Source organism: Sinohyriopsis cumingii, chromosome 19 (genome assembly GCF_028554795.1).
Source record: "Sinohyriopsis cumingii isolate HCF-2022 chromosome 19, ASM2855479v2, whole genome shotgun sequence".
Lineage (NCBI taxonomy): Eukaryota > Metazoa > Mollusca > Bivalvia > Unionida > Unionidae > Sinohyriopsis > Sinohyriopsis cumingii.
The window spans coordinates 43,493,009-43,515,287 of NC_142979.1; the positions used below are offsets into that span (position 1 = coordinate 43,493,009).

The window sequence follows — 22,279 nt, forward strand, 5'->3', positions numbered from 1 at the left end:
CGATCGAGCTCTAACTTAAAAGCTATGAAATTGAAATCAAAGTACAGGAATAAAATCGAGTTAAGAAGGTTTGTGCTTTAGAAAGAGGAGAGACAAATGCAGTTACGGAAGAAGAAAAACAAGCATTTAGAGAAAGAGAAAAGAGAGAAGAAAATGCAATTGCACATAAAGAGAGAAAGAGAAAAGGAAGAAAGGAAATTTCAATTTAGATTAAAAGAATTAGAGCTGGCAAGTGGAACACACTTTCCCACTTTTGATGTATCAGAAATAACAAGTTAGTTCACCCTTTTCATGAGAAAGAAGTAGGTCAATATTTTCTTCATTTTGAGAACATTGCAGAAAGTTTGAGATGGCAGGGAGAACACAGGACCTTATTATTCACAGTGTATTCATTGGCAGAGCTCATGATATTTACATTTCACTGTCGGTACGATTAAGTGCCGATTATGATGTGGTTAAGGAATATATCTCAAATGGTTATGAGTTGGTTCCTGAGGCATATCGACAAGGTTATAGGAACTGTAGAAAATCAACTGACCAGATCTATCTCACATTTGCTTGGAAAATGCACGACATTTTGATGGTACTCTTCTAAATAAATTAGGAAAATCTCGGACAATTCATATGATTGAAGAGTTCAAGAATTGGTTACATAGCGATGTTAAATCTTACCGGCTTTAATAATTTTTAAAAGAAAGAGATATTGCCTATCTCCTGTTGTTCTCCCATCCAATGGGAAATTATCTTTCAAGGAAAATTTTGTAGTGAAGATATTTCTTGCCACTTGACATAAAATTTATATATATAGTGACAATTATCGTCTTCACCAATAATTCTGTTTTTACCACAACTTGATCTTCAGCAACATTGATTGTCCAAGTCGAGGAAGAGCTTGCTGCCAATTTGCTCTGGATTACGTTAAGGCCGGCAATAAAATAACGTGTCAACAATAATTATAAATCCTCTTGACATCCGTCCGTCTTCGGGAGACGATGGTGTAGCTTCCGGTTGGGTGTCTTATCTGCACCTTCGCGAGTGGCTGAATAGTCCGACGCTAGACTGACAGTCTCTGTTGCACTTGCTGCAGGTGAACGTTGATGCTTGTTGAGCCTGTTGTTGTTTCGCCTTCCTCCTGACCCTCTTTGCAGCGAGGTTTGTTTCTCAATTCCTCGGCTTTCTGAACGCCCTGTCTGACAGCTAAGCACCAGGTAGAGCGGTCGTCAGCACATCTCTCTTAGTCGTTGACGTTGATGTTGGCCGTCTTCATGTCCTTCTTGCAGACATGTTTGTAACGCAGACGTTGCCATCCAATCAGTTGTGCGCCTTCTGCTAGCTCGCCTTATAGCAGGTCCTTGGGAATGCGGCCTTGATCCACTCTCTTGATGTGGCCGAGTCAGCGAAGGCGCCTCTAGCTGACAATGGAAAACATGCTGTTCATTCATGTTGGCACGTTCCAGAACCTCTGTGTTCAGTACTTTGTGCCACTGGATGTGCAGAATATGTCGCTGGCATGTCAGGGGGAAGCTGTTGAGTTTCCTCTCGTGGCTCGCATAGGTGGTCCATGCCACGCTGAGGAGTGTGCTGAGCACTCAGGCCTGGTAGACACGCAGTTTGGTCTTCTCAGTGAGATTGGGGTTGTTCCAGACCCCCTGGTTTGGTCTGGCCATAATAGCTAATGCCTTGGAAATCATGCCGTTCACCGCAACATCGATGGAGAGCGAGGTGGAGATGGTGGACCCGATGTGTGTGAAATTCTCAACAACTTCCAGGTTGTACCTGTCGATGGCGATGATATGAATGGAGCCTGCGTCCTGCGCCATGACGTTCGTTTTCTTCAGGCTGATGGTCAGTCCAAACTCTTTACAGGCGTGGGAGAGGCGGCATACTAGCTGGTGAAGTCCATCTTCCCTGTGTGATGTCAAGTCTGTATCATCGGCGAAGAACAATTCACGGATGAGAATCTCTATGACTTTTTTCTTCGCACGGAGACGGGCGATGTTGAACAGCGTGCCTTCAGCCCTGGTATGATATACACTCCCTCGCTGAAGTCCTTGAAGGCGTACTGGAGGAGCATGGAGAAGATGACAAAGATCGTCGACGCAAGGACTCAGTCTTGCTTCAATCCGCTGATGACTGGGAAGGCCTCCGATGTTGTGGCATTTAATGGCACTGTGCTGTGCATGTTCTCGTGGAACGATGTGACGACAGCGAGCAGTCGTGGGGTCCAGCCGATCTTCTGCAGGAGCCTGAAGAGTCCTCTCCGACTGACCAGGTCAAACGCCTTCGTCAGGCCCATGAAGGCGATGTAGAAGGGCATCTGCTGCTCACGACACTTCTCCTGCAACTGACTTAGTGAGATCAGTTGACCGGCCCTCTCGGAAGCCACACTGAGACTCTGGTTAGACACCGGAATCTAGGGTCTGCAAGAGCGCCAGGGCGGAACGGGCGAAAGCTTTTCCGACGATGCTGAGGAGGGACATACCCCGGTAGTTAATGCAGTAGCTGTGGTTTCCTTTGTTCTTGTACAAAGTGACGTTGTTGGCGTTCCGCATGTTCTGGGGGATATGCCCCTGTTTTCAGCAGAGGCAGAGGAATACATGCAGGGGCTGGAGCAGTGCTGATTTTCCGCTCTTGAAGACTTAAGATTTGAAGCCGTCGCTCCCAGGAGCATTTCCACAAGCGAGGCAATCGATGAATTTTCTGAGCTCTTCCCGGGTGGGCGGTGTGTTTAGTTCCTGAATGACTGACAGGTTTGGGTTGGCGTCCGGTGAAGACGTCTTGGGTTGCATACAGCTTCAGATAGTGCTCAACCATCTCTGCAAATGTTTCCCCTGGTCTGTGACGAATTCTCCCGTCTTGGACTTGAGGGGGTGGTCTTGGAGGTGTAGGGGGCTGTCGCCTTCTTGATACCCTCGTACATGCCTCTTGCATCCCCGGTATCGTCAGCTGTCTGTATAAATGGTACAGAGGTCCAGCCTGTAAGTGTTGGCTCAGCGGCGGTCGGTCTGATGGGCTTTGTTTGTGGCAGTCCTGGAGGGCCTTCCTCTTCGCCTCAGTCACGGGCTTCATCTCCTCCCAGATGGCTTCATATCAGTCTGCGTTTTTGCGCTCCTTCTTCCCGTAGGCAGTGATGGCTGAATTGTACACAGCGTCACGGAGGTGGGACCACTTTGGAGTCGATGGTGTCATCAAGTATTTCTTTGGTTAAATCCTGCTATAGTTTGCTAATGAACTGATGTGTCTTCTCTGGGTTGCTTGCACAGCAGGTGTTGATGCGTGGGCGACCCTTCTTGTGGTGTTTCAGCTTCTTGTGTATTATTCGCACCTTGCTGGACACGAGGGAGTGGTCCGTGTCGCAGTCGGCAATGTTGTAGCTGCGGGTGAGGGGGACACTGGCCAGTTCCGCACGCCTGGTGATGACGAGGTTCAGCTGGTGACATTGGCGGGAACGTGGGTGTCTCCATGACACCTGGTGGATCTCCTTGCATTTAAAGAAGCTGTTGGTCACACATATGATGTAGTAGCAGCACATCTCCATCAGTCGGTGACCGTTCGCGTTGATCTTGCCCCTTCCACGAGGGCTTAGACAGGTGGACCAGGCCTCGTAGTCAGCTCCTACTCTAGAATTGAAGTCTCCTATTAGGTAGAGGCTTTCAGTGTTTTGGATACTGGATATTGCTTGATACAGAGCCTCGTAGAACTTGTCTTTCTCCTCGTGGGTGGAGCTGAGGGTTGAGGCGTACAGGTTGCAAATGTTGGCTGGGCCTGAGGATCTTGATAGCAGGAGGGCAGGATCCTCTCACTGCCAGATGACGCAGGCTGAATGAAGGCGACTAGCGTGTTCATTACTGCGAAGCCGACACCGTGCTGTCTAGGTTCATCCGAGGGCTTCCCTTGCCAAAAGAAGGTGTAGTTAGTTTCCCATATGGTGCCTCTGTCTGCCAGTCGGATCTCATGAAGACAGGCAATGTCTACTTTCAGTCGGGAGATTTCTCTGTCAATGACGACAATCTTTCGTGCGTCGTCGATCTGCTTTAGGTCAGCGGTGAATCCAGGACACACGGTCCTGATAGTCTAGCTTGCGAACGAAGAGCTGGAGTCTTCTTATTTGTCGAGATGGTTTTCTAAGTTACACTCACTCAGCGAAGCAGGCAAGCCATGGCGGGGCAGCGCCTTACTGACTCGGGGCTGCCCAGTTTGAGGCGGGCGGTAGCTGTCCATTGATACATGGTGATCTCTCCCACCGTTGGAAGCAACCCTTGGTGCCAAGCTCTACGCAAATCGAGCTTTGACTTAGAACCGGTAAACTGCTGCTTCTCGTGTTGTGCCGACACCTTACGACGACGCTGGAGTGTCCTCTCCATTGGAGCTACGAAGCCTGGGCAGGGTGGTATGGGGAATCAGCTGTTGCCCATGCAACAGATCACCCCCTCTCCACGCAGCTTGTGAACCCAGGAGTTGCTGAAATGACGTTGAAGTCAATGTCAGACTCCCTTAGGGACTCCTTCTCCGGAGTTTCTGTCACGGTTTACTCCCTCAGCCTTTCCCGTGAGTCGGTAGATCCGCAAGGCAGCGGAGGTTTGGAATGAGAATTTTCCTTCTAGATGAGCTACCATCCAAGGTTTACGAGTTCCATCTACCCGAAGCGACCGGATTTAAGGCACCAGTGGCCCGCCTTCACCTCTTCTCCCATTAGTGGAAACACGGTCCGTCGGACTTTGAAGCTATGCCACTTGCGAAGGCCAGGATCTGGATTTTAGTTGACACAGGCAATCAGAGACGCAATCCTTGTGGGGCATTTCTGGAGGAGTAGGCGCTTGTCTCCGTGTTTACCGTGTTTAGACGACAGGGCCAACGTTTCACTCAGGGGACTTAACTGTAAGAATAGTGCATTCTACTAAATTGTATCATTTATTTATTTACCTTCGACAAATTGTGTCCTTAACATTCGATTTCCCTAATGTTTACGACGAATTCTGGCAGGAAGTTTTCATATTTTCTTGTGCTTATGATAAAATGTGTCATGAATGTATCCTTTTTGCGTTATGTTTATGACAAATTCAGTCACTTTCTGGGAAGATCCTCTCTATAACTATTTGAGTGCTTATTTTTAGTAGTGAGGTAAATATAACGAAAAATGTACTAGTTGCAACAATTCATGTTTACTCATAAAAAGGTTATTGAATTATATTATTTTATGGGCTGATATCAAATATTTCCCGAGTTTAAAATCTCATTAACATAAGTCACAGATAAGTGAACCAAGGACACTTTTTTTTTCTACTTCGCATCATCCAACTATGGCATTTGCCCAGTGAGATCATTCTGCAAGATAACATTACAAGATGTCGATAAACAAATATAACATTCAGAAAGTTTTGATATTAAAATGAAAACGCAAACTGAACTGTTGAAATAATTATCCTTTCTGAACTGCTGTTTTAAATGGAAGACAGACACATGCCCGTGTATAATACCATTCCGTTGCATAAAGTTTTGATCCTATTTCAGTCGAAGATTTGCGATATAAATAAATTCGAAGCAAAACACCTTTCTAAGCCGCTCTAATTCTTTCCTAGAACTTGTATTATACGGAAATTTGTCAAAGTTCCACATTATTCTATTGCATGATATCAACAGACACAACAAAAACACGAGACGAGCCTCATGTATTCAGATATGTACGTAAGACTATGTAGTGATTAGCTAAAAGCTTATGTTCTCGTCATTTCCCAGCCCGAATGGAGTATTTTGAGCAACATTGAGTAAACAGCCACCATTATCGCAGATATAGTTCATTGATGAGTTAATCGTTCAGAGAGCTGCTATTCCGTACCCCCACATGAAAACCGTGTATTACTAAGTTCTTATGTTGTCCTGGCTAAATACAATCTTGGAAGATACTATGTCAGCTTCATTTCACACCACTGCTTCACTAACGCGAAATAAAACATTTTTAACTCATTTATTGCGACAAACATCTAAACGATATTTCAGTGCCCCGAAAAGCAAGTGATACTATATGTGTGCGTGTGTTCGATGATAATTTTGTCTAATTTTCAGCACTAGCTACCATTCATACACTTAATTTTTCTTGCAGAATTTCAAACGTTTAGTTTACAATAAAGAACAGTAGAGGTTTGAGTATTAGTTTTGGGACACCAACATTTGAGAACTCTATCCACTTTTTGTAGTATTGTCTTTAAGATACTTTCATAACTAGATGTCGTTGGGCAAGTGGTTCACTTAGATGATTCGAGACATTCAAAGTGTTATTAATGATTTTCATAGCTGTGACATATATTATTTGGTTTTTAATTTTGTTAAATGTTTGCCTATCAATTAAGACAGCTAAATAACATTTTCGATTAGGATGTATTACTTTATACCTTTTCGCAATGGATTTAGCTGACGTGTCATATAAGACTTGAAAATTTTTTGTTTCTTCATTCCAGCGAAATACAATTGCAATACTTCTCATAAAGTTGCTAAATTACCCATAAATATAAAGCACAGTGGATAAATTCATGACACATTTTGCAAGAATTTTCTATTATCGATTGTTTGTGTCCAGTGAGTTAAAAGTGTGCAAAACACTTTCAGCCCTCACCTGAAAATGCTAAACTGCTAATGAAAGCATGGAAGTAGATACAATTTTAGACATTTAGACTCGTGAGGTGGGCAAGAAGATATATTGAAAATCATTTCATAATGAACAGGTAAAGATGGGTCATAAATTCCTTCCCTCCAATCGAAGGTATGGACAAAATGAATCGGTAAGCTAGCCTTCAGTGGGGCTGATATCCGATATTATGTCGTATGAAGATTGACTGTGAAGAAAATAGCAGAAAAAACTTTTATATTGTTTTGCTTATCTATAGCCAATGACGACGATGTACCTTAATATTCACATCAATTGAACTCTCAATAACCTAAGTATATAAATATCAATTCAACAAATACAGGCCTACATGTCGAACCGTAATGTTTGTGGCATGAATGAACCACGAATATTCCGCTCCAGTATTTGTCACAGGGTAGACTAGATGTTGTAATGTGGGATGGGAGAAAGCCAGTTAGTGTAAATATAGGTTGGAAATATGACACCAGCAACGTTTCCTCTTTTAAGAGTAGGACACGTTGGTAACTAAAACAGCGTTTACATAATTGCAGAATAATTTGGAATCGGGTTACAATTGCGTCAGGGTCAATATCCACGAATGTTGTCCTAATCTAATTTTAGAGTGTCTTTCCTCTCCTTTTTTGGCAGTCAACCTTGGTTTAGATTAAGCATACTCTTTTTATTGGTCTAAGTTGAATTGTTTATTCTTTACAACATGAGAATCATGGTGTAATTGTTTCATATGCTTAATTGGGCGAATATGCACCATGAGTAATCAGGAATGGGTTCGGCCTGGATGTCAAATATCTGATACATTGCATGTTGTTTTGCCTTTCATCAAATACCTGTTAACCAATGACAAGAACTTCACCGTCAGTTCATCACTGAAAATTGTAATGATTAACACACGATATACTGTGATTTTGACAGTATAAAGTTTAGTCCTGTCAAACCTATATATGGACTATATGGGGAAAACATTTGTGAGCCTAGTCCATTTTGAGACTAATATATTAGAAAATTCATTTTGGCATTAGAAAATTGCGAATGGAGCTGATGCGTCTCAGCTGCAGATATGCAGCCATGCGTATGTTTATTATATGTTAGTGTAATTAATGAGAGAGTACTGTCGAGAGTGACACTTAAATCTCGTACTGCCTGTGTGAATTTAATGTTGGGTTAGCTGATACTTATTGTTTGAGGTGAAAGATGTGAATGAGAAAGTCTTTGCGCGGTGATCATGATGATTTCAGTTTTACCATCATTCAGCAGCAGATTGTTCCACGTCATCAATGACTTCATATCGGAAATGCATCCTTCTACACCTTGGATGGTAGCCTCATCTTCAGGTGGGCAGTTACATTCATATATATCAGTATGTTGTATTGATGGTGTCCATTTGTATCCTTAAATCTATATGAATATGTTTTAGTTCAATTGCACACAAGTTATGAAACTTGGAGTAATGAAGGTTTCTTCCCAACATTATCAATATGAATATTAGGCTGTTACAGTAACTGGTTATAGATAATTTTGAAATATTTTGGAACGTTTTCTTATGACACCACTGTTTTGGGCATTTTGATTTAATAATGTCCACCAGCACGTGCCGATCTTGAAAATCTTGTTATCGTTACACATCTTGAATGGAAAGTTATATCGACATGGGCGTTTTGCCGATCTTGAAAAGTTTCCTGGGAATTCCCTTCAGCTACTCTTCTTTGAATTATTGTCAATCTTGTTTGGAGTTATTACTTTTTATACATAAACCTTGCTTTGATTAAGCAAAACCTGCTTGAGACAGATACATTAAATTTGATGACATGTTTTTGCATATGTGTAGGAAGCCTGTTTATATTTTCATGCCATTCAGTGATTTTACAGTTTTCCATATTTGTTAAAAGTTTTTTAGACTTAAGAATTTTGGGATTTGCAGTGTGTACCAGCTATCTATCTTTAGAAATACAAATCTTCTTTGGATTTGGATTTTCTTTTGACCAGAAAACTTGGTTAGCACGATTAAGCAAAAATCAATAGTTGCTTAAATGGAATTTAATAAACACACTTATTCTTTTATTAAATTCCATTTAAGCAACTAGATGAATAATTTAGAATGTCAAAATTTGATAGCAATTGTTTAGCTATTTACACAATTTTGAGGTTTTGGACTTTATTTGTGGATAGCAGTCTTGTTAGTACGATTAAGTAAAAACCACTTTAGAGACACATATGAAATTTCATATGCATATATGTATTTATGTTAACATGATTTTTGTTTTATTTTCAGTTCATTGCAACAATTATCCGATTCTTTGCACAATTTGGGAACTCGTTGGACACAAATTATGTTTAGTAGTGTATTTAAGCAAAATTTACATCAGGGAGGCAGGCGGAATATAGTATGCTTGTCTTGAATGCAACATATGAACGTGAAATAATTAGAGTTTCGTACATTTTTATAAGCTATTTAAATTTTCTCCTTTTTTAAGTTTGGGACTTTTGTGATAGGCAGTAAGGGCATACGTGTTTTACAAGAACAAATTTCGTTTAATAAATTTCGGACATGAGAATACTGAGGTCTTGTATAACATTTCGATTAGTATTATTGCTATAAATAAAAAAGCAAATAAATAAATAGATAAATAAATAAATAATAAAATACAATATAAAGGATTTTTTTTTTTATTGCGAACAGGACACATAATGCTTATCTTGTTTGTCTTTCCATTCTGTGTTTCATGACATGTTTTTGATATCTCACATATTTGAGAAGTAAAATGCATGTGTGTGTGTGTGTGTGTGTGTGTGTGTGTGTGTGTGAGAGAGAGAGAGAGAGAGAGAGGTTGTATTTTAGAAAACCTGCAACAACATTTATTTTGAACATTTATGAACACATTAAAGTCAAATAGGAATTTAATCCTAAAATTCGACACATCGATATAAACGAACAGAAAATCTTAAAAGCAGCAATCTGAGAAGAAATTTTGAAGGTTTGTAGAATTTCTAACTCGCTAAATTCTTTCATTTCGCAAATGTTGTTTTGTCCTCACTGCGAGTGCAGCGGGTGGCATTTTGACTTGGTCCTTCCGTCAGTCCATCTGTCTCACCTAGCGAATTGTTCAGCGCAATTTTATTAAAAACAATTTAAAAAAATATCGACGTAGGCTACGGGAATCAGAAGGCTTGTTTTCAAATAGATTTAGATAGTTAGCTAAATTTTCAAACCTTTTGGATGATGATTAAATCTATTCTAATGTTTGTTTTAAAGATATACATGAACAAATGGTTCCAGTAAAACCTCGCTATCACGATTATGCAGGAACCGCTCGATCTAGGCAATATGATTTCTTTTGCAAGTTTATATCCATATAAAACGACCTGAACAGATTTTGACACCATTTTAGTATTGTTTAATTACTTTTGTTCTATTTTGAAATGCTTGAGAAAATCATTTAGCACGATTTTTTAGAAATATGTAAGTGAAAGCTGGTCGGCCTCTCTATTTAATTTCGTTTTTGTGCCATTGCAATGTTTCTGATGGTAGTGTTATTGTTTTTGTGTGTGCGTAGATTTTGATTGTTTACTACATTTAGAGTGTTACTCTTTCAATCCCAAATATAATTAGTCTTGAAATTTGTCAAATACAGTAGTGCCAGGATTCATGCGGCTTTTTCATCATGCAATTGTGCTTACTGATATAGACCTCTTTATATTTCATTACCTTCTTTAAAAACAGATATTCTTGGTCATTGAAATAATGATTTTATTGGCATCACAAAAAGTGCTTTTAAATACGATAAGCCAATTATCGCGATACAATATCTACTTTATCTGTTAGATATTATTTTGTGCGTATACAAACTCCAACAAGGTCATAACTATTACATCTTGTGGCTTATAAACTAGGCGTGAACGATGACTGGGATTTAAAAAATAATGACGGAAACCTTCACTCCAAACGTTAAATGGAAATATCTAAATTATGAGCCTAAATATGAAATGATTTTACGATGGATAGAAATGACTTTCTGTATGGTCTTTTACTGAATCAAATTATCGCAGCAGTGAAGGCTAAAATCAGTGGAACGATGCTGATCTGTCAGTGATTTGGTATAGAGTTTCTTCGGAGATAACTGTTACAACAAACGCTTTGTTAACAATCATATGCACAGCGAATAATAAAATTTACGAGACATACTAACAATTAAATTTTGTCCAAATGCTTTTGGATTTTTATCATCAATTCATTCTCCGTTAGTTTATCGGGTGAACGAATTTTATGACAAAATTCAGCTCAACGTATATGGTGCTTAAGATGGTTTTAACAATCCTTAAACCCCAGTAGGCACCGACTTATTGTTGCCATTTACTTATATAATATTCCAGTAGTATAGTGAGGCTGTTTAGGGACTATGGAAATTCCAGTCAAAAAGGTCGTGGGGCTGTGTAGGGACAAGATTCATAGGGACAAAGAAAATCTCAGTCAAAAAGGTCTTGGGGCTCTATAGGGACAATTGGACTAACAATTAATATAGGGAGAATATGAATGTAACAGGTGAGGTGACGTCATGGTACTGAAGATTGATAACAATTTAGCAAAGGGCTGACCTCAATCGGACCAAAGAGCGGAAAAAACCTAGAACGTTTGGCGGGACACACACACACACACACACACACACACACACACACACACACACAGCATGCAGACATAGATTGATGAACATCAATCTATCACACAATCTATCAATCTATCACACAAACAGCTATACAACCGACTATAAAATGTTTAGGCAAGAAAGCAAATCTTTTTGAGGCATATGAATGTATGAATGGCCCTGAAAAGGGTCTCTGGTGTTTTGTTAACATCTTTCCGCTAACATAGAGGACATAGCATAGGTCTTCTTCTCTTCCTCAAATTTCTGACTTTTGGACCATAGATGAGGACTCACTTCAGACAACCTTGTCTCTCCACATAAATTCTTCTTTTCCAAACGCGTCGTATCGGTAAACCGGATAATTATCCATGATGATTTGACATACATGGTAAGTCCGTGCGGAACAGCATTGACGATACGAGGGTAAATGATTCAACATTAGTCTACATTCTGTGATGAGAACAGGTGAAGGGAATGCAGTGAACTGCGGTTATTTATAGTGGAAGAGCGGATCGAAACGGATTGAGTTTTTTTCACCAATCTTAAGACGCGTTACAAAATTCAGTCATAGTGTGGAGTCTTCCAATCCAAAGAGAGCTGACTGTGACGTCACATTCCCTATATAGATGCGCTAGCGTCTGTGCGCAGTGAATAAATGTGACAGATTTTTCAAACATGATGGAAACTAAGAAGACGATGAATTTGGGTGCACCAGCAGTGGAGACGAGAAGCGATGACATAGCAGCGGCTACCAAGTCAACACACGCCTACTTCTAGAACAGACCAATTTTAATTGGGATTTAGAGGATTTTTTCTCTTCTTCGCAAGAATTTGTTCCGGTACCAGCACCTTCGCCACCTTCTCCTTCCTTACCACATGTCGAGGATTTCAAATAGAGACAGAAAGACGAATTAGAGAAATTTATAGAAAAAAAAAACAGATACCCAAAGATCCTTTTCAGGGCCACCCACTTCTCTCGAAAAGAGATATTATTTATTTTGCCAAAACCAATTAAAACTCAAAATCCCCTTTTTACCCAATGATGTACATGTGTGAGTACGTAAGTGTAGGTTCGTATTCTAAAAGGTCAAACCAAGAGACACTTACATTTTCTGTCTGGTCTATTCTGGTACAAATTTTACAATCCAGTTCACAACACAACACTTTAAAAAGTTCATAGACTTCTTTTGTGCCTTTGATCTCTCTCTTTGTTTTTTGAATTTCTTCCCTTTCACAGGCTTTTACTCCACTTCTTCCTCATGTTCGTTCCGTCTTCTTTTCTTCTTCTTTTTTTCTCTTTCTGGATGTGTCGGGGTTCTTCCTTTAAGGGAGGGTATTTCTCTTTCTTCCTGTTCTGAACCCCTCCCTTCCTCGTGCTCCTGTTTTTTTTTTTTTTTTTTTTTTTTTTTTTTTTTTTTTAGGGCATTCTGAAGACCAATGTCCTTTCTCTTTACAATGATAACAGGTATCTTGACTTTTGTCTCTTCTGACACCTGTTTTGCTTTTTGACGGTCTGGACATTCTGAAGACCAATGTCCTTTCTTCTTACAGATATAGCAAGTATTGTGACTTTTATTTCGAAAGGAGGGGGAGTAATCCGTCGGCTTGTCTGAAGAAAACTTTCGTATGACATCTCGCAAAGCTATGATCAGAAGTTTGATCTGTGTGGGCTCTTCTATCCTTCTGGTCGGTTTGGGAGCGAAAACATTCGGTTTACCTGTAACATGCTAGATTGTCTCCGGATTGTCACTACCTACCTTTAGTGGGACCTAGTCATTGAAGTGGCAAACCAAGTCGTTTAAGAAACCAGCTTGCTAGAAAGTCAAACATTGGACAACACCGAAACAAGTATTTAAACCCCGTTTAAAAAGTAACATTAAATGATTACTAAACTAATTGCAACATAAGATCTACAAGGATGTTTGGCAGGGGCTTGCCAGAGCAAAATCTCAATAGGTGACTGTAGAACTTTTGTGTCGAGAAATTCACAAGAGAAAAGTGAATGTCAACAAACGCGTCAGATTTCTCTGGATCAAGCCTGCGTACATCCGATTATTCCACATTAGACCGTTTACATCAGAAGATTTTATTGACATTCTTGACCGTTACCTTGAATGGCAGTGGTCAGATATTACTCACTATGTCCATTAATTTTGCTCTAGGAGAAGATGTCAAATACAATAATACTGATTGATATGATCACGGATATTTTACAGGAGAGAAAATTCGTGGTTTGCTGTGGAGTTGAGATAACGCATTTACCAAGAGCTGGTCAAAATACAAGTGAAACGCAAATGACAGTTGCATCCGTTACGTCACCGATGTTTAAACCACTGGTACCTGAATGCTGTAAGAGGACTGATTCAAATGAAAGTGTTCCAGTGGTCAGACATCGATCAAATACTTGTGGGCGAGAAGAATTGGTTTGTTACTGATGGTATGTACTACAACGTTTACTTACTGCAACGAATCCCAGGGGAAGAGTCAGAGAGTTACCAAAATATTTTACACAACGTAAACTTAGTTCAAGAGGAAACTTCTGAACGGTGTCTTGTGATGTGCAAGTTAGTAACTAAACCATTTATATTTTCGCCACTGGAGTACGACCATCTCTGTGCAGAAAGTTCACTTCTTGCCTCCGACAAAAAGAGGTATAAAAACAGGCTACCATGCCACGACCTTTGTCAGTCGTGATACAACAGATTCCGTGGAAGGAAATCAATGAGTTTTCAAACGGTGGAGAATTACTAACTCTTATTACAAGAAAGAACTGTCTCCATTAAATTGGGGTCGACATGTGGTATGTGTCTTAGTGACTTCCTCTCTGGGATTTCGTTTACAGGCGATTCTTTGCGGACTCTTTAGGAACATTACTTGCCACCAAAATAACCCTTGAAAGTGGTCCCTTTAAATTAGCACGAGAGATTCATTCTATTAAGATCCTTGCGTTTTCATCTGGATACTTCTCGATCTCTACGGTAAAAAAGTTTCGTCAACTTTTAGGTACTGAAGATGTGTACGACGATGTGTGTGTAGATTGTGACTTACACCCTCACTGAACAGATGTACGTGTATGGAAAAGTTGGGGTTTCGAGGCTTGGACCAGAGAAGTGACCCATTATGCCCAAGAGATGTGATCCTTAGTTCAAACTTCCAGTGAAAAAAAGTAACTTTTAAACCTGTGTTAGTGACATTGATAGAAGAAGAACACGTCGTCGAGTGCAACAACTTCCTTCAGGACAGGACTGTCATGGACATTCCCTAAAGACGATTCCAGGATGACACCTGTGTGACTGTACCCAATCTAGAGACTGTAAGAACATTACACACTGTCCCTAGGACACCTTTGTTGTCAAAAACATATTGTACAGAGACTTATTTATATTCCACTTTGTGCGTTTTGATGTGTATTTTATCATTGTACTTATCCATTTGGTTTTTATTATTTTTTTGTTTTTCGTGTTGTTCCATTTAAAAAAGTCAATATACGTGTCCTGAAAAAGTATAAAAACTCTCGTCTTGTCTGTGTTCCTGTCAAAAGTGACATTCTCTGCACTATGACTACCTGTACTGTCTCTGCTTCCTCTTCATCCACGTTCAAAGACATCGACGAATACTTAGATCGTGCCAGTTGGGAGGCCTTATATTGGATCGTGTGGTGTTAAAAAGAGTGGCAATCGGCGTACAGTCTCTTGCGAGAAAGTCAAGGCGACTCCATCTTGTTTCTGGAAGGCATTTCTGGCGAAGACGACGGGATCGTGTCTGACCCCACTCAAACCCATTTGGTCATTTTCGACGACATGATAAGAGAAGACAAAGAAGAAATTAAACTGTGGTTTACGCGCGAAGGGCATCATCGTAATGCCAGTGTCATTTACAACACTCAAAATGTATTTCAACAAACTAAAGCCCATCACACCATCAGTCTCAATGCTCATTAAATGGTCTTGTTTAAAAGCCCTAGAGATAAATCGCAGGTGCAAGTCTTAGCCTAACAGTTAGGAACGCCTTGGCTGACTCATGCGTACGACGATGCCACTCAAACCTCACACGCCTATTTACTCGTGGATTTACTCCCCCCCCCATTATTTGCAATTTCGTACCCATCTGTTTCACCATTGGTGCCAAGACGGAGGACTTGTCGTGTACAGGTCCCCGTCGTCGACTTAACAAAAAAAAATAATCTATAAAAACCTCTGTCACTTTGGGTCTGTCTCATACAGCGTCATCATGACGTTCCTTTAGTCTCATCTTCCCGTCAAACTGATTCGTGCCTCTTATGGCATCAGTCGCGAAAAAAATCGATAAATGCGTGCTCGTATTTTAGAAGGCAGTCTTAAAGAAGTCTTACGATGATTTACGATGACAGCACGTCATTTTCTGGAAGGCATCATTCACATTTCTTATCAAACCAAACGCTTTATTGACAGAAACAAAATAGTCTTGACGCAACTGACCTATCACCGCATCGACACTCAAACCAAAAAGCAAATCATTTTGAAACTTGGAGGTAGCAGTTCCCTTGGAGGTGTCATCATTCGCTACCTCTTAAAATGGAATCCTAATGTCCCCAAAGTCCTCCGTAAGAAAACAGACACACCCAAAAAGCCAAACGAACTCCAAGGAAGAAAAAGAGCAATGGCGTCAAGACCAGATTACAGTCCCAAACAAGAAAAGCCCACATAAAACAGATTTTACCCGCAAGAGAGGCACTTCGGCCATGACGCAACCTTACATTCGCACACAACGACCTGCAGCGATGGTGACCAAGTCTCCAAAAGCCTGAGGTTCTTCCACTTCTTCTTTGCTGGTGATGCTTGCCAAACCAATATGGCATCCATTCTTCCTCCTTTGATGAAACAATGTAAACCCACGTATCCAAACACTTCTCCTCCAGAGGTGACACCCACCTGCTCTTTAGCTGCAGTGGCAGCTGGTCACAAAGTACCTGCTCCCAAATTAAAGTCCAAGAGAGATCGGGCATGTTACAGAGTTTACTGAATTCGTGCAAGACCTGTCCCAATTTAGTCCTTTGCGAACTCCTCCACGACGCGTGATGCCTGTCATCAAGTTGATAGGACGTAAAGACAATCAGTGGCGACACATTCCAGTATAAAAAAGACCCGAGGAAAAGAATGGGAATCAGTTTTTGTATTCCTGAACACCCAACAATGTCACCCCCAGAAGCCATGGGGACATATTGTCCGTACTGTCCAAAACTTCTCCACCCATGCGAGAAAAACCTCATTCTAACAGTATCCAAACACGTCATCGATACCTTGAGGAATCTTGTTTGAACGTCTTGAAAGGCACAATTTTCTTGTCTCAACACCATAAAGAATGCTAAGCCAAACATCGTCATATTCTTCGCTAAATGGTCGAAAAGAATAAACCCATCGGTCAAAAGAAGAAGATGTTGGTACAACGCGAAGGAATTTAGCCCATGATGATAGGTGCCTTGCTGAAATAAGTATCGGGAACAATGCTGGGACCAAAAAGATAAAAGGGAGCTCTAGGGTAAAATAATCACAGACGTGACCTTTGGAAACTGATGGAAGGACGAAAACTGGCTTTATTGCCTTACAAACGAAGGATGTAATACCATCGTTGGCACGAACAACGGACCCCGCATTGGCCTCTCGATCCTCATTTGAGTTAAATGTCCCAGTAACAACATGAATTGCAATCGTTGATGGATCGCAACGATTTGTCCGAAACGGAAAAATCGCAAAGGTACTGCGACTTTTTCACCAGAAATTTGTAGACGAAACAGCTCAGCCGACTCTGAAAGATTTTAAGACCCTGATGAAAAGTCCACCACCAACACTACCCACAGAGACCAAGACAGAAAAAGAAGAAGAAGAGTTTCAAACTACACCAGAAAAAGTACGCAAGTTAACACCACCACCAGAGAAGGTTCTCAAGTTAACAACACCACCTACATCCAGAATTGGATGGGTTAAAATATGATGGCCACCTCTTCTTCCACAGAAGAGAAAAAGAAGGTGAAGACAGAAGTGAAACAAAAACCGATTACCCCTGTTCAGACATCTTCCTCCTCCTCCTCCTCGACACATATCGGACACGAAGAGCATTACAAGCCAAGAAAATATCACACAAAAAAACCAGTAGCTTCAGTAAAGATTGGGTGACTTATTAACAGAAATGCAGAAGGTGTTAGCCAGCATTTACTACGATACATCACATCCTGCTGAATACAGAGGAGTTCACAAATTGTGTCTTGCCGCCAAAACTCGTCTGAACAGTCTCCGTTTACCTCAAGTGCAACGATGGTTGCAAGAAAAAGCCACGTACACTTTGAACAAACCCATTCGACGAAACATTTCCAGAAGTGGTTGCAGAGTGGAGGGTATCCATCATCAATGGCAAGCCGATTTTGCCAATGTCTCTCATTTGGACACCTACAATCGTGGCTAAGAATATTTGTTTTGTGTCATCCAAGTCTTTTCTAGATTGTCTGTTTCGTGCCATTGACTTCCAAATCGAGCAGTGAGTTAGTGCGAGCCCTTAAACTGGTGTTGAAACAAAGCTGTCGTCACCTCTTCAATGGCAAACCGACAAAAACACCGCATTTCTGAGCTAAGCTTCCCAAAAAGAATTAAAGAAACGAGACATTCATTTTTACAGCACCGATAATCCCAAAACCAAAGACAGTAGTGTGGAACGTGTTCAACGCACTTTGAAAGAACTCGTGTGGAAATATTTTATGCATCAGTAAACTCTCAAGTACATCGACGTCTTACCGCACCTGGTTCAAGCGTATAACCAGTCTTACTCTCAAAACATCAGACGCGTCCTCCAAGAAGTGACTTCCGACAACGAAGTGACCGTTTTTGAGAGCCTGTTTGGTACGTCTCGACGGTGGCTGTCCCCATGAAAAGTTGAGTATTGACACCAGGAGATTGGGTGCGCATTGGCAAAACTAAACGCACTTTCGACAAAGGTTACTTACACAACTGGACCACCGAATTGTTTCGTGTCATTGGACGAGTGCTTGGCCGTCATCCTGCCGTCTAAAAATTGGAACACATGGATGGGGAAGTGTTAAAAGAAACGTTTAACTTGCAACGTGTAACCAAAAGTGAAGACGAAGTGTACGATATCGAAAGCATTCTCGAACGAAGAACCCGAAAAGTGGGAAAGCGCCGTATCACAGAAGTCAAAGTGGGTTGGAACGGAGACCTTCCCAGTTTTGATTCTTGGATCGACGCTTCGCAATTCAGTGAGCATCATACACTTCCACGCATCCTCATCTACCGCTACCACCGCAGTGACCACTCCTTCCCCGAGTTCTACTCTGCAAGATCTACAGTAGCAAGCCCCGTGGGTGAGTTGTGGACAACGTGTGCCTAAAACGCAAATCATCTTTTTCTGCCAAATGTTTGTGGTGTACTGTGTCATCGGTAAGGCCATTGTCAATTTGAGCTTGCAACCTGGAGACAAACAATTGTGGACCATTTTATTGAGCAGATGTATCGGTTACCTTCTTCCCAACAGGAGCCTTGGGTCCAAGGTCAGTCACCACCCCAATAACCACAACAAACCTCTTTTAGACACTCCTCTGACATCCAGTGACCCCCTCAGACAGCAGCAAAACTCTGGAATTATGAATAACAACAACCAATTTTACTTAACGTTACCCAGCGACAGTTTCATGGAGGCGTTTCTAAACAATACTTTGTGTTGTTACACAGCCAAATTACCTCAGGCCATCCAATTGGATCACGAAGCCTATTGGGAAGTGGCTTCGGTGGAAATCATTCACCCTACACAAATCTAAAACATTGTCGAAAATCAGTTATGACGTTCAAGTGCAAGAATACTTGAACACTCACTCAGCTGTTGTAAATGAAGCTGACGCGAAGCCATTACCTCCGAACGAGCTGATAAAATGGATACACCTATGGGCTGCATATTCGTGTAGACGATAATTTTAGTGGTCAACATTTGTTGAACGCGATTGCTACCAGATTCAATGCACTGCTTGGTAATTTTTGTGGGACAAAAAACAAAAAGATGTCCCCCTCGAAAACCATAAGGTAGCTCGTCGTCTACTGATACAATGTTTGACTGAGGACAATGTGGTAGGTATTAACTTTTGTCCTTACTTGTATGACATTTTGGGTGAAGACATGAACATACTGAAGGATGGACCCATACCAAACATTGCCAGCAACCTGGATTAAGCAAAATAGTTTTGTTCCCCCCCTAGAAGAATTGAACCAAGGGCTTACTTTGATCTTTGTGTACAACGATGTAGTGGAGTACAACGTGGTGGGACACACATCCGTACCGTTACTGCGTGTCATTCCTTTCTAAGTGGATTCTGCCACGAACGCTGACAAGGAAGTTGGAAACACCTATTACGTTCACCGTAAATTGGTACATCCTCACTATTTGCCCGTCAGTAAGTCTATTTCGACACTGTCAACATTGCTATAAAAGGAGATCTGAGACAAAATATTTTATTCACCAAAGGGAAAGTCATGGTGAAACTCCATTTTCGAAAATGATTCACTAACGACTCGTAAGTCATGTATCCTGTGTACCGAGGCGTTGATCGACAGCGAGGGCATGGTTTAGGAGATATGCTGAAATCGGCCTTTCGTTCGGTGGCTCCCGTGTTGAAACCGATGGTGACACGATGATTGCACGCCTTGAAAGATGACGTATTGACGCACGATAAAATATTTCTCCAAAATGTCACCATTGACAAACAAAACACCAAAGAAGCTTTCATGAGAACAAGCAAAGTTGTCTTGCTTCAAACGGGGAAAGACATTTTGGGTCGGCGAGAAACTCCTATAAATACTCTGGACGCAAGGGATTCAGGCATTCTTGCTTTCCTGACGCCACAGCAAGGACAAGGCAGAAAGAGACGACGAAAACACCCCTTTAGAGGACTTCACCCTCACAAAGCTAGAAAGACTAAGAAAAGAGGAACCGTCCGAGACTTTGACGTTTTTTATTATTAAAAAATTCACAGAGATCAATAAATAAATAAAATGATGCACAGAGAGTCTTGCGTCTGTTCCAAGTCGGAACTGAATATGTTTGCCATGCCTCCCTCTATGATGAGATGCAATAATCCTAATGGGTAGAATTTCATCCCGTCTCCTCTTTGACAGCCTCAGCTCCCATAGAATTTGAAATCAGAGGACAGCCCGAAGATTACATGGATCTGAACAGCAGTTACTTGTACCTGAAAGTCAAAGTGGAAGACACATCGACGGACGGTCCCAAACTAAGGGACGGCGGAGGTAGTTGCTCCCGTCAACAATTTTATGCATTCTTTGTTCAGTAACGTGGATTTTGTATTTGAAAAAAAATTGGTCAGCAGCAGCATGGATACTTACCCTTTTCGAGCGTACCTGGCAAATTTATTGACGTACGTAAAAAAAAACAAAATCACTCATCTGGATGCCTGCGTGTTATGGAAACCTGACACGGCAGACAAATTCAACGATGTAGATGACGATAATAAAGGATTTATTGAGCGTCGAAAGAACATCAAAAAAGCCATAGTTTAGAAATGATGGATCGCTAGCATTTATACATGTGGTTACAAGAGAAGTATTTGCTGAAAGAAGTGGCTGTTCACTTGAGACTAAATCTCAGTAGGTGCGCTTTCAATTTAATGGCTGCAACTGCCTATTACAAAACCATCATCCAAGAAGCCAGATTCTACGTATGACGCGTGGAAGTGTTACCTAAAGTGGGAAACGACATCAGTCACACTTTGAGCAGAACTAATGCCAAGTATTCGTACGACGTGTGGAGGTGAAATCCTGAACCATTTACGCTGGACATCAATCCATGATCGAAGATCATCTGCTCCAAGGACAATTACCCAAGCGTTTGATCATTGACATCGTCGAGAATGCAGCCTTTAACGGACTTCACAATGAAAATCTTTTAGAGTTTAAGCATTACAATGTGACCAAGATCAAAGTGAGACGAGATGGCAAGACACTGTGCATCAGACGCGTTGAACCTAAGTTTGGCTACGAGAAGAATTACTTGAGATCGTACTTGTCCCTGTACGAAGTCACCGGACAGTTAGGGACCAACACCAGTCACAGAATTACGACGAGGATTGTTCAAGAGGTAACGCTTTGTGGGCTTTTGATTTCACTCCAGACCAAGCCAGCGACAAGGGACATTTCTACCCTATAAAATCTGGCCAGACTCGTGTAGAACGTCAGTTTGCAAGTCATCTACCCTCAGATAACACGGTGAACGTCCTTTTGTATACCGAATTTGATAATACGATATAAATCAATAGTTTGAGTTTGTAATCCCACTTTGAATAGTGGAGAATCTATGGAAATGGAATGGGAGGATACCGTGGAAGGTGAACCCCAAGACAAAGAGTGATGAAGTCCAGATGGCCAGAACAAGAACAACATTTAGTCTCCTGTTTTTCAAAATACCTGGCATAAAAAATTACGGAATTGTCGAAACAATCATTCAAGTCAAATTCAACACAATAAATTCCTGATGCTGAATCAAGAAGAAAAATTGGACGAGTATCTGGACGAAGTTTGGAGTTTCAATAACGGAAGAAGCAGTGTTCCATCAGTGGTATAAAGATTTGCGTGATCATTAATCTCCTCCATTGATTGGTGTAGAGATCCATCACATCAAAGCTCTCTTGGCTCAGACTGCGGAGACGAAGAGAAGAAACGGTTACTTGTCAGACATTTTTCAAACAAAAAGTCAGGATTGGATTGGTGACTATCGTTACCTGTGAAAAACTCCACAAAAATGGATACCTGGGAACTTTATTACATTTTGAACCACAGTGCGTATACTGCTTCTTGAAATTCTTCCGTGTGCGCTAAAGATGAACTGCCTCATCGCAAACCTGAAGACCGTCAAGCTTATGTCATCAATACGGAAGACAGTCATCTTCTAGGAACCTACTCGGTAGCCGTCTACTTTCCAAAGAATGGCCCAGTGACGTCTACCGGTTGAAATC

The 22,279-nt window shown here is 41.2% G+C and overlaps 1 protein-coding gene across 1 annotated transcript; it reads right to left on the reverse strand.

Annotated features, from left to right (window-relative positions):
• Positions 1 to 3,214: 3,214 nt before the first annotated feature.
• Positions 3,215 to 22,209, reverse strand: LOC149775586 (protein CFDP2-like). Its single transcript, XM_089943498.1, has 2 exons — positions 22,166 to 22,209; positions 3,215 to 3,773 (listed from the first exon to the last, which is right to left on the reverse strand). The coding sequence occupies exons 1-2, from the start codon at positions 22,207 to 22,209 to the stop codon at positions 3,215 to 3,217; spliced, it is 603 nt and encodes a 200-aa protein (XP_089799624.1).
• Positions 22,210 to 22,279: the final 70 nt, after the last annotated feature.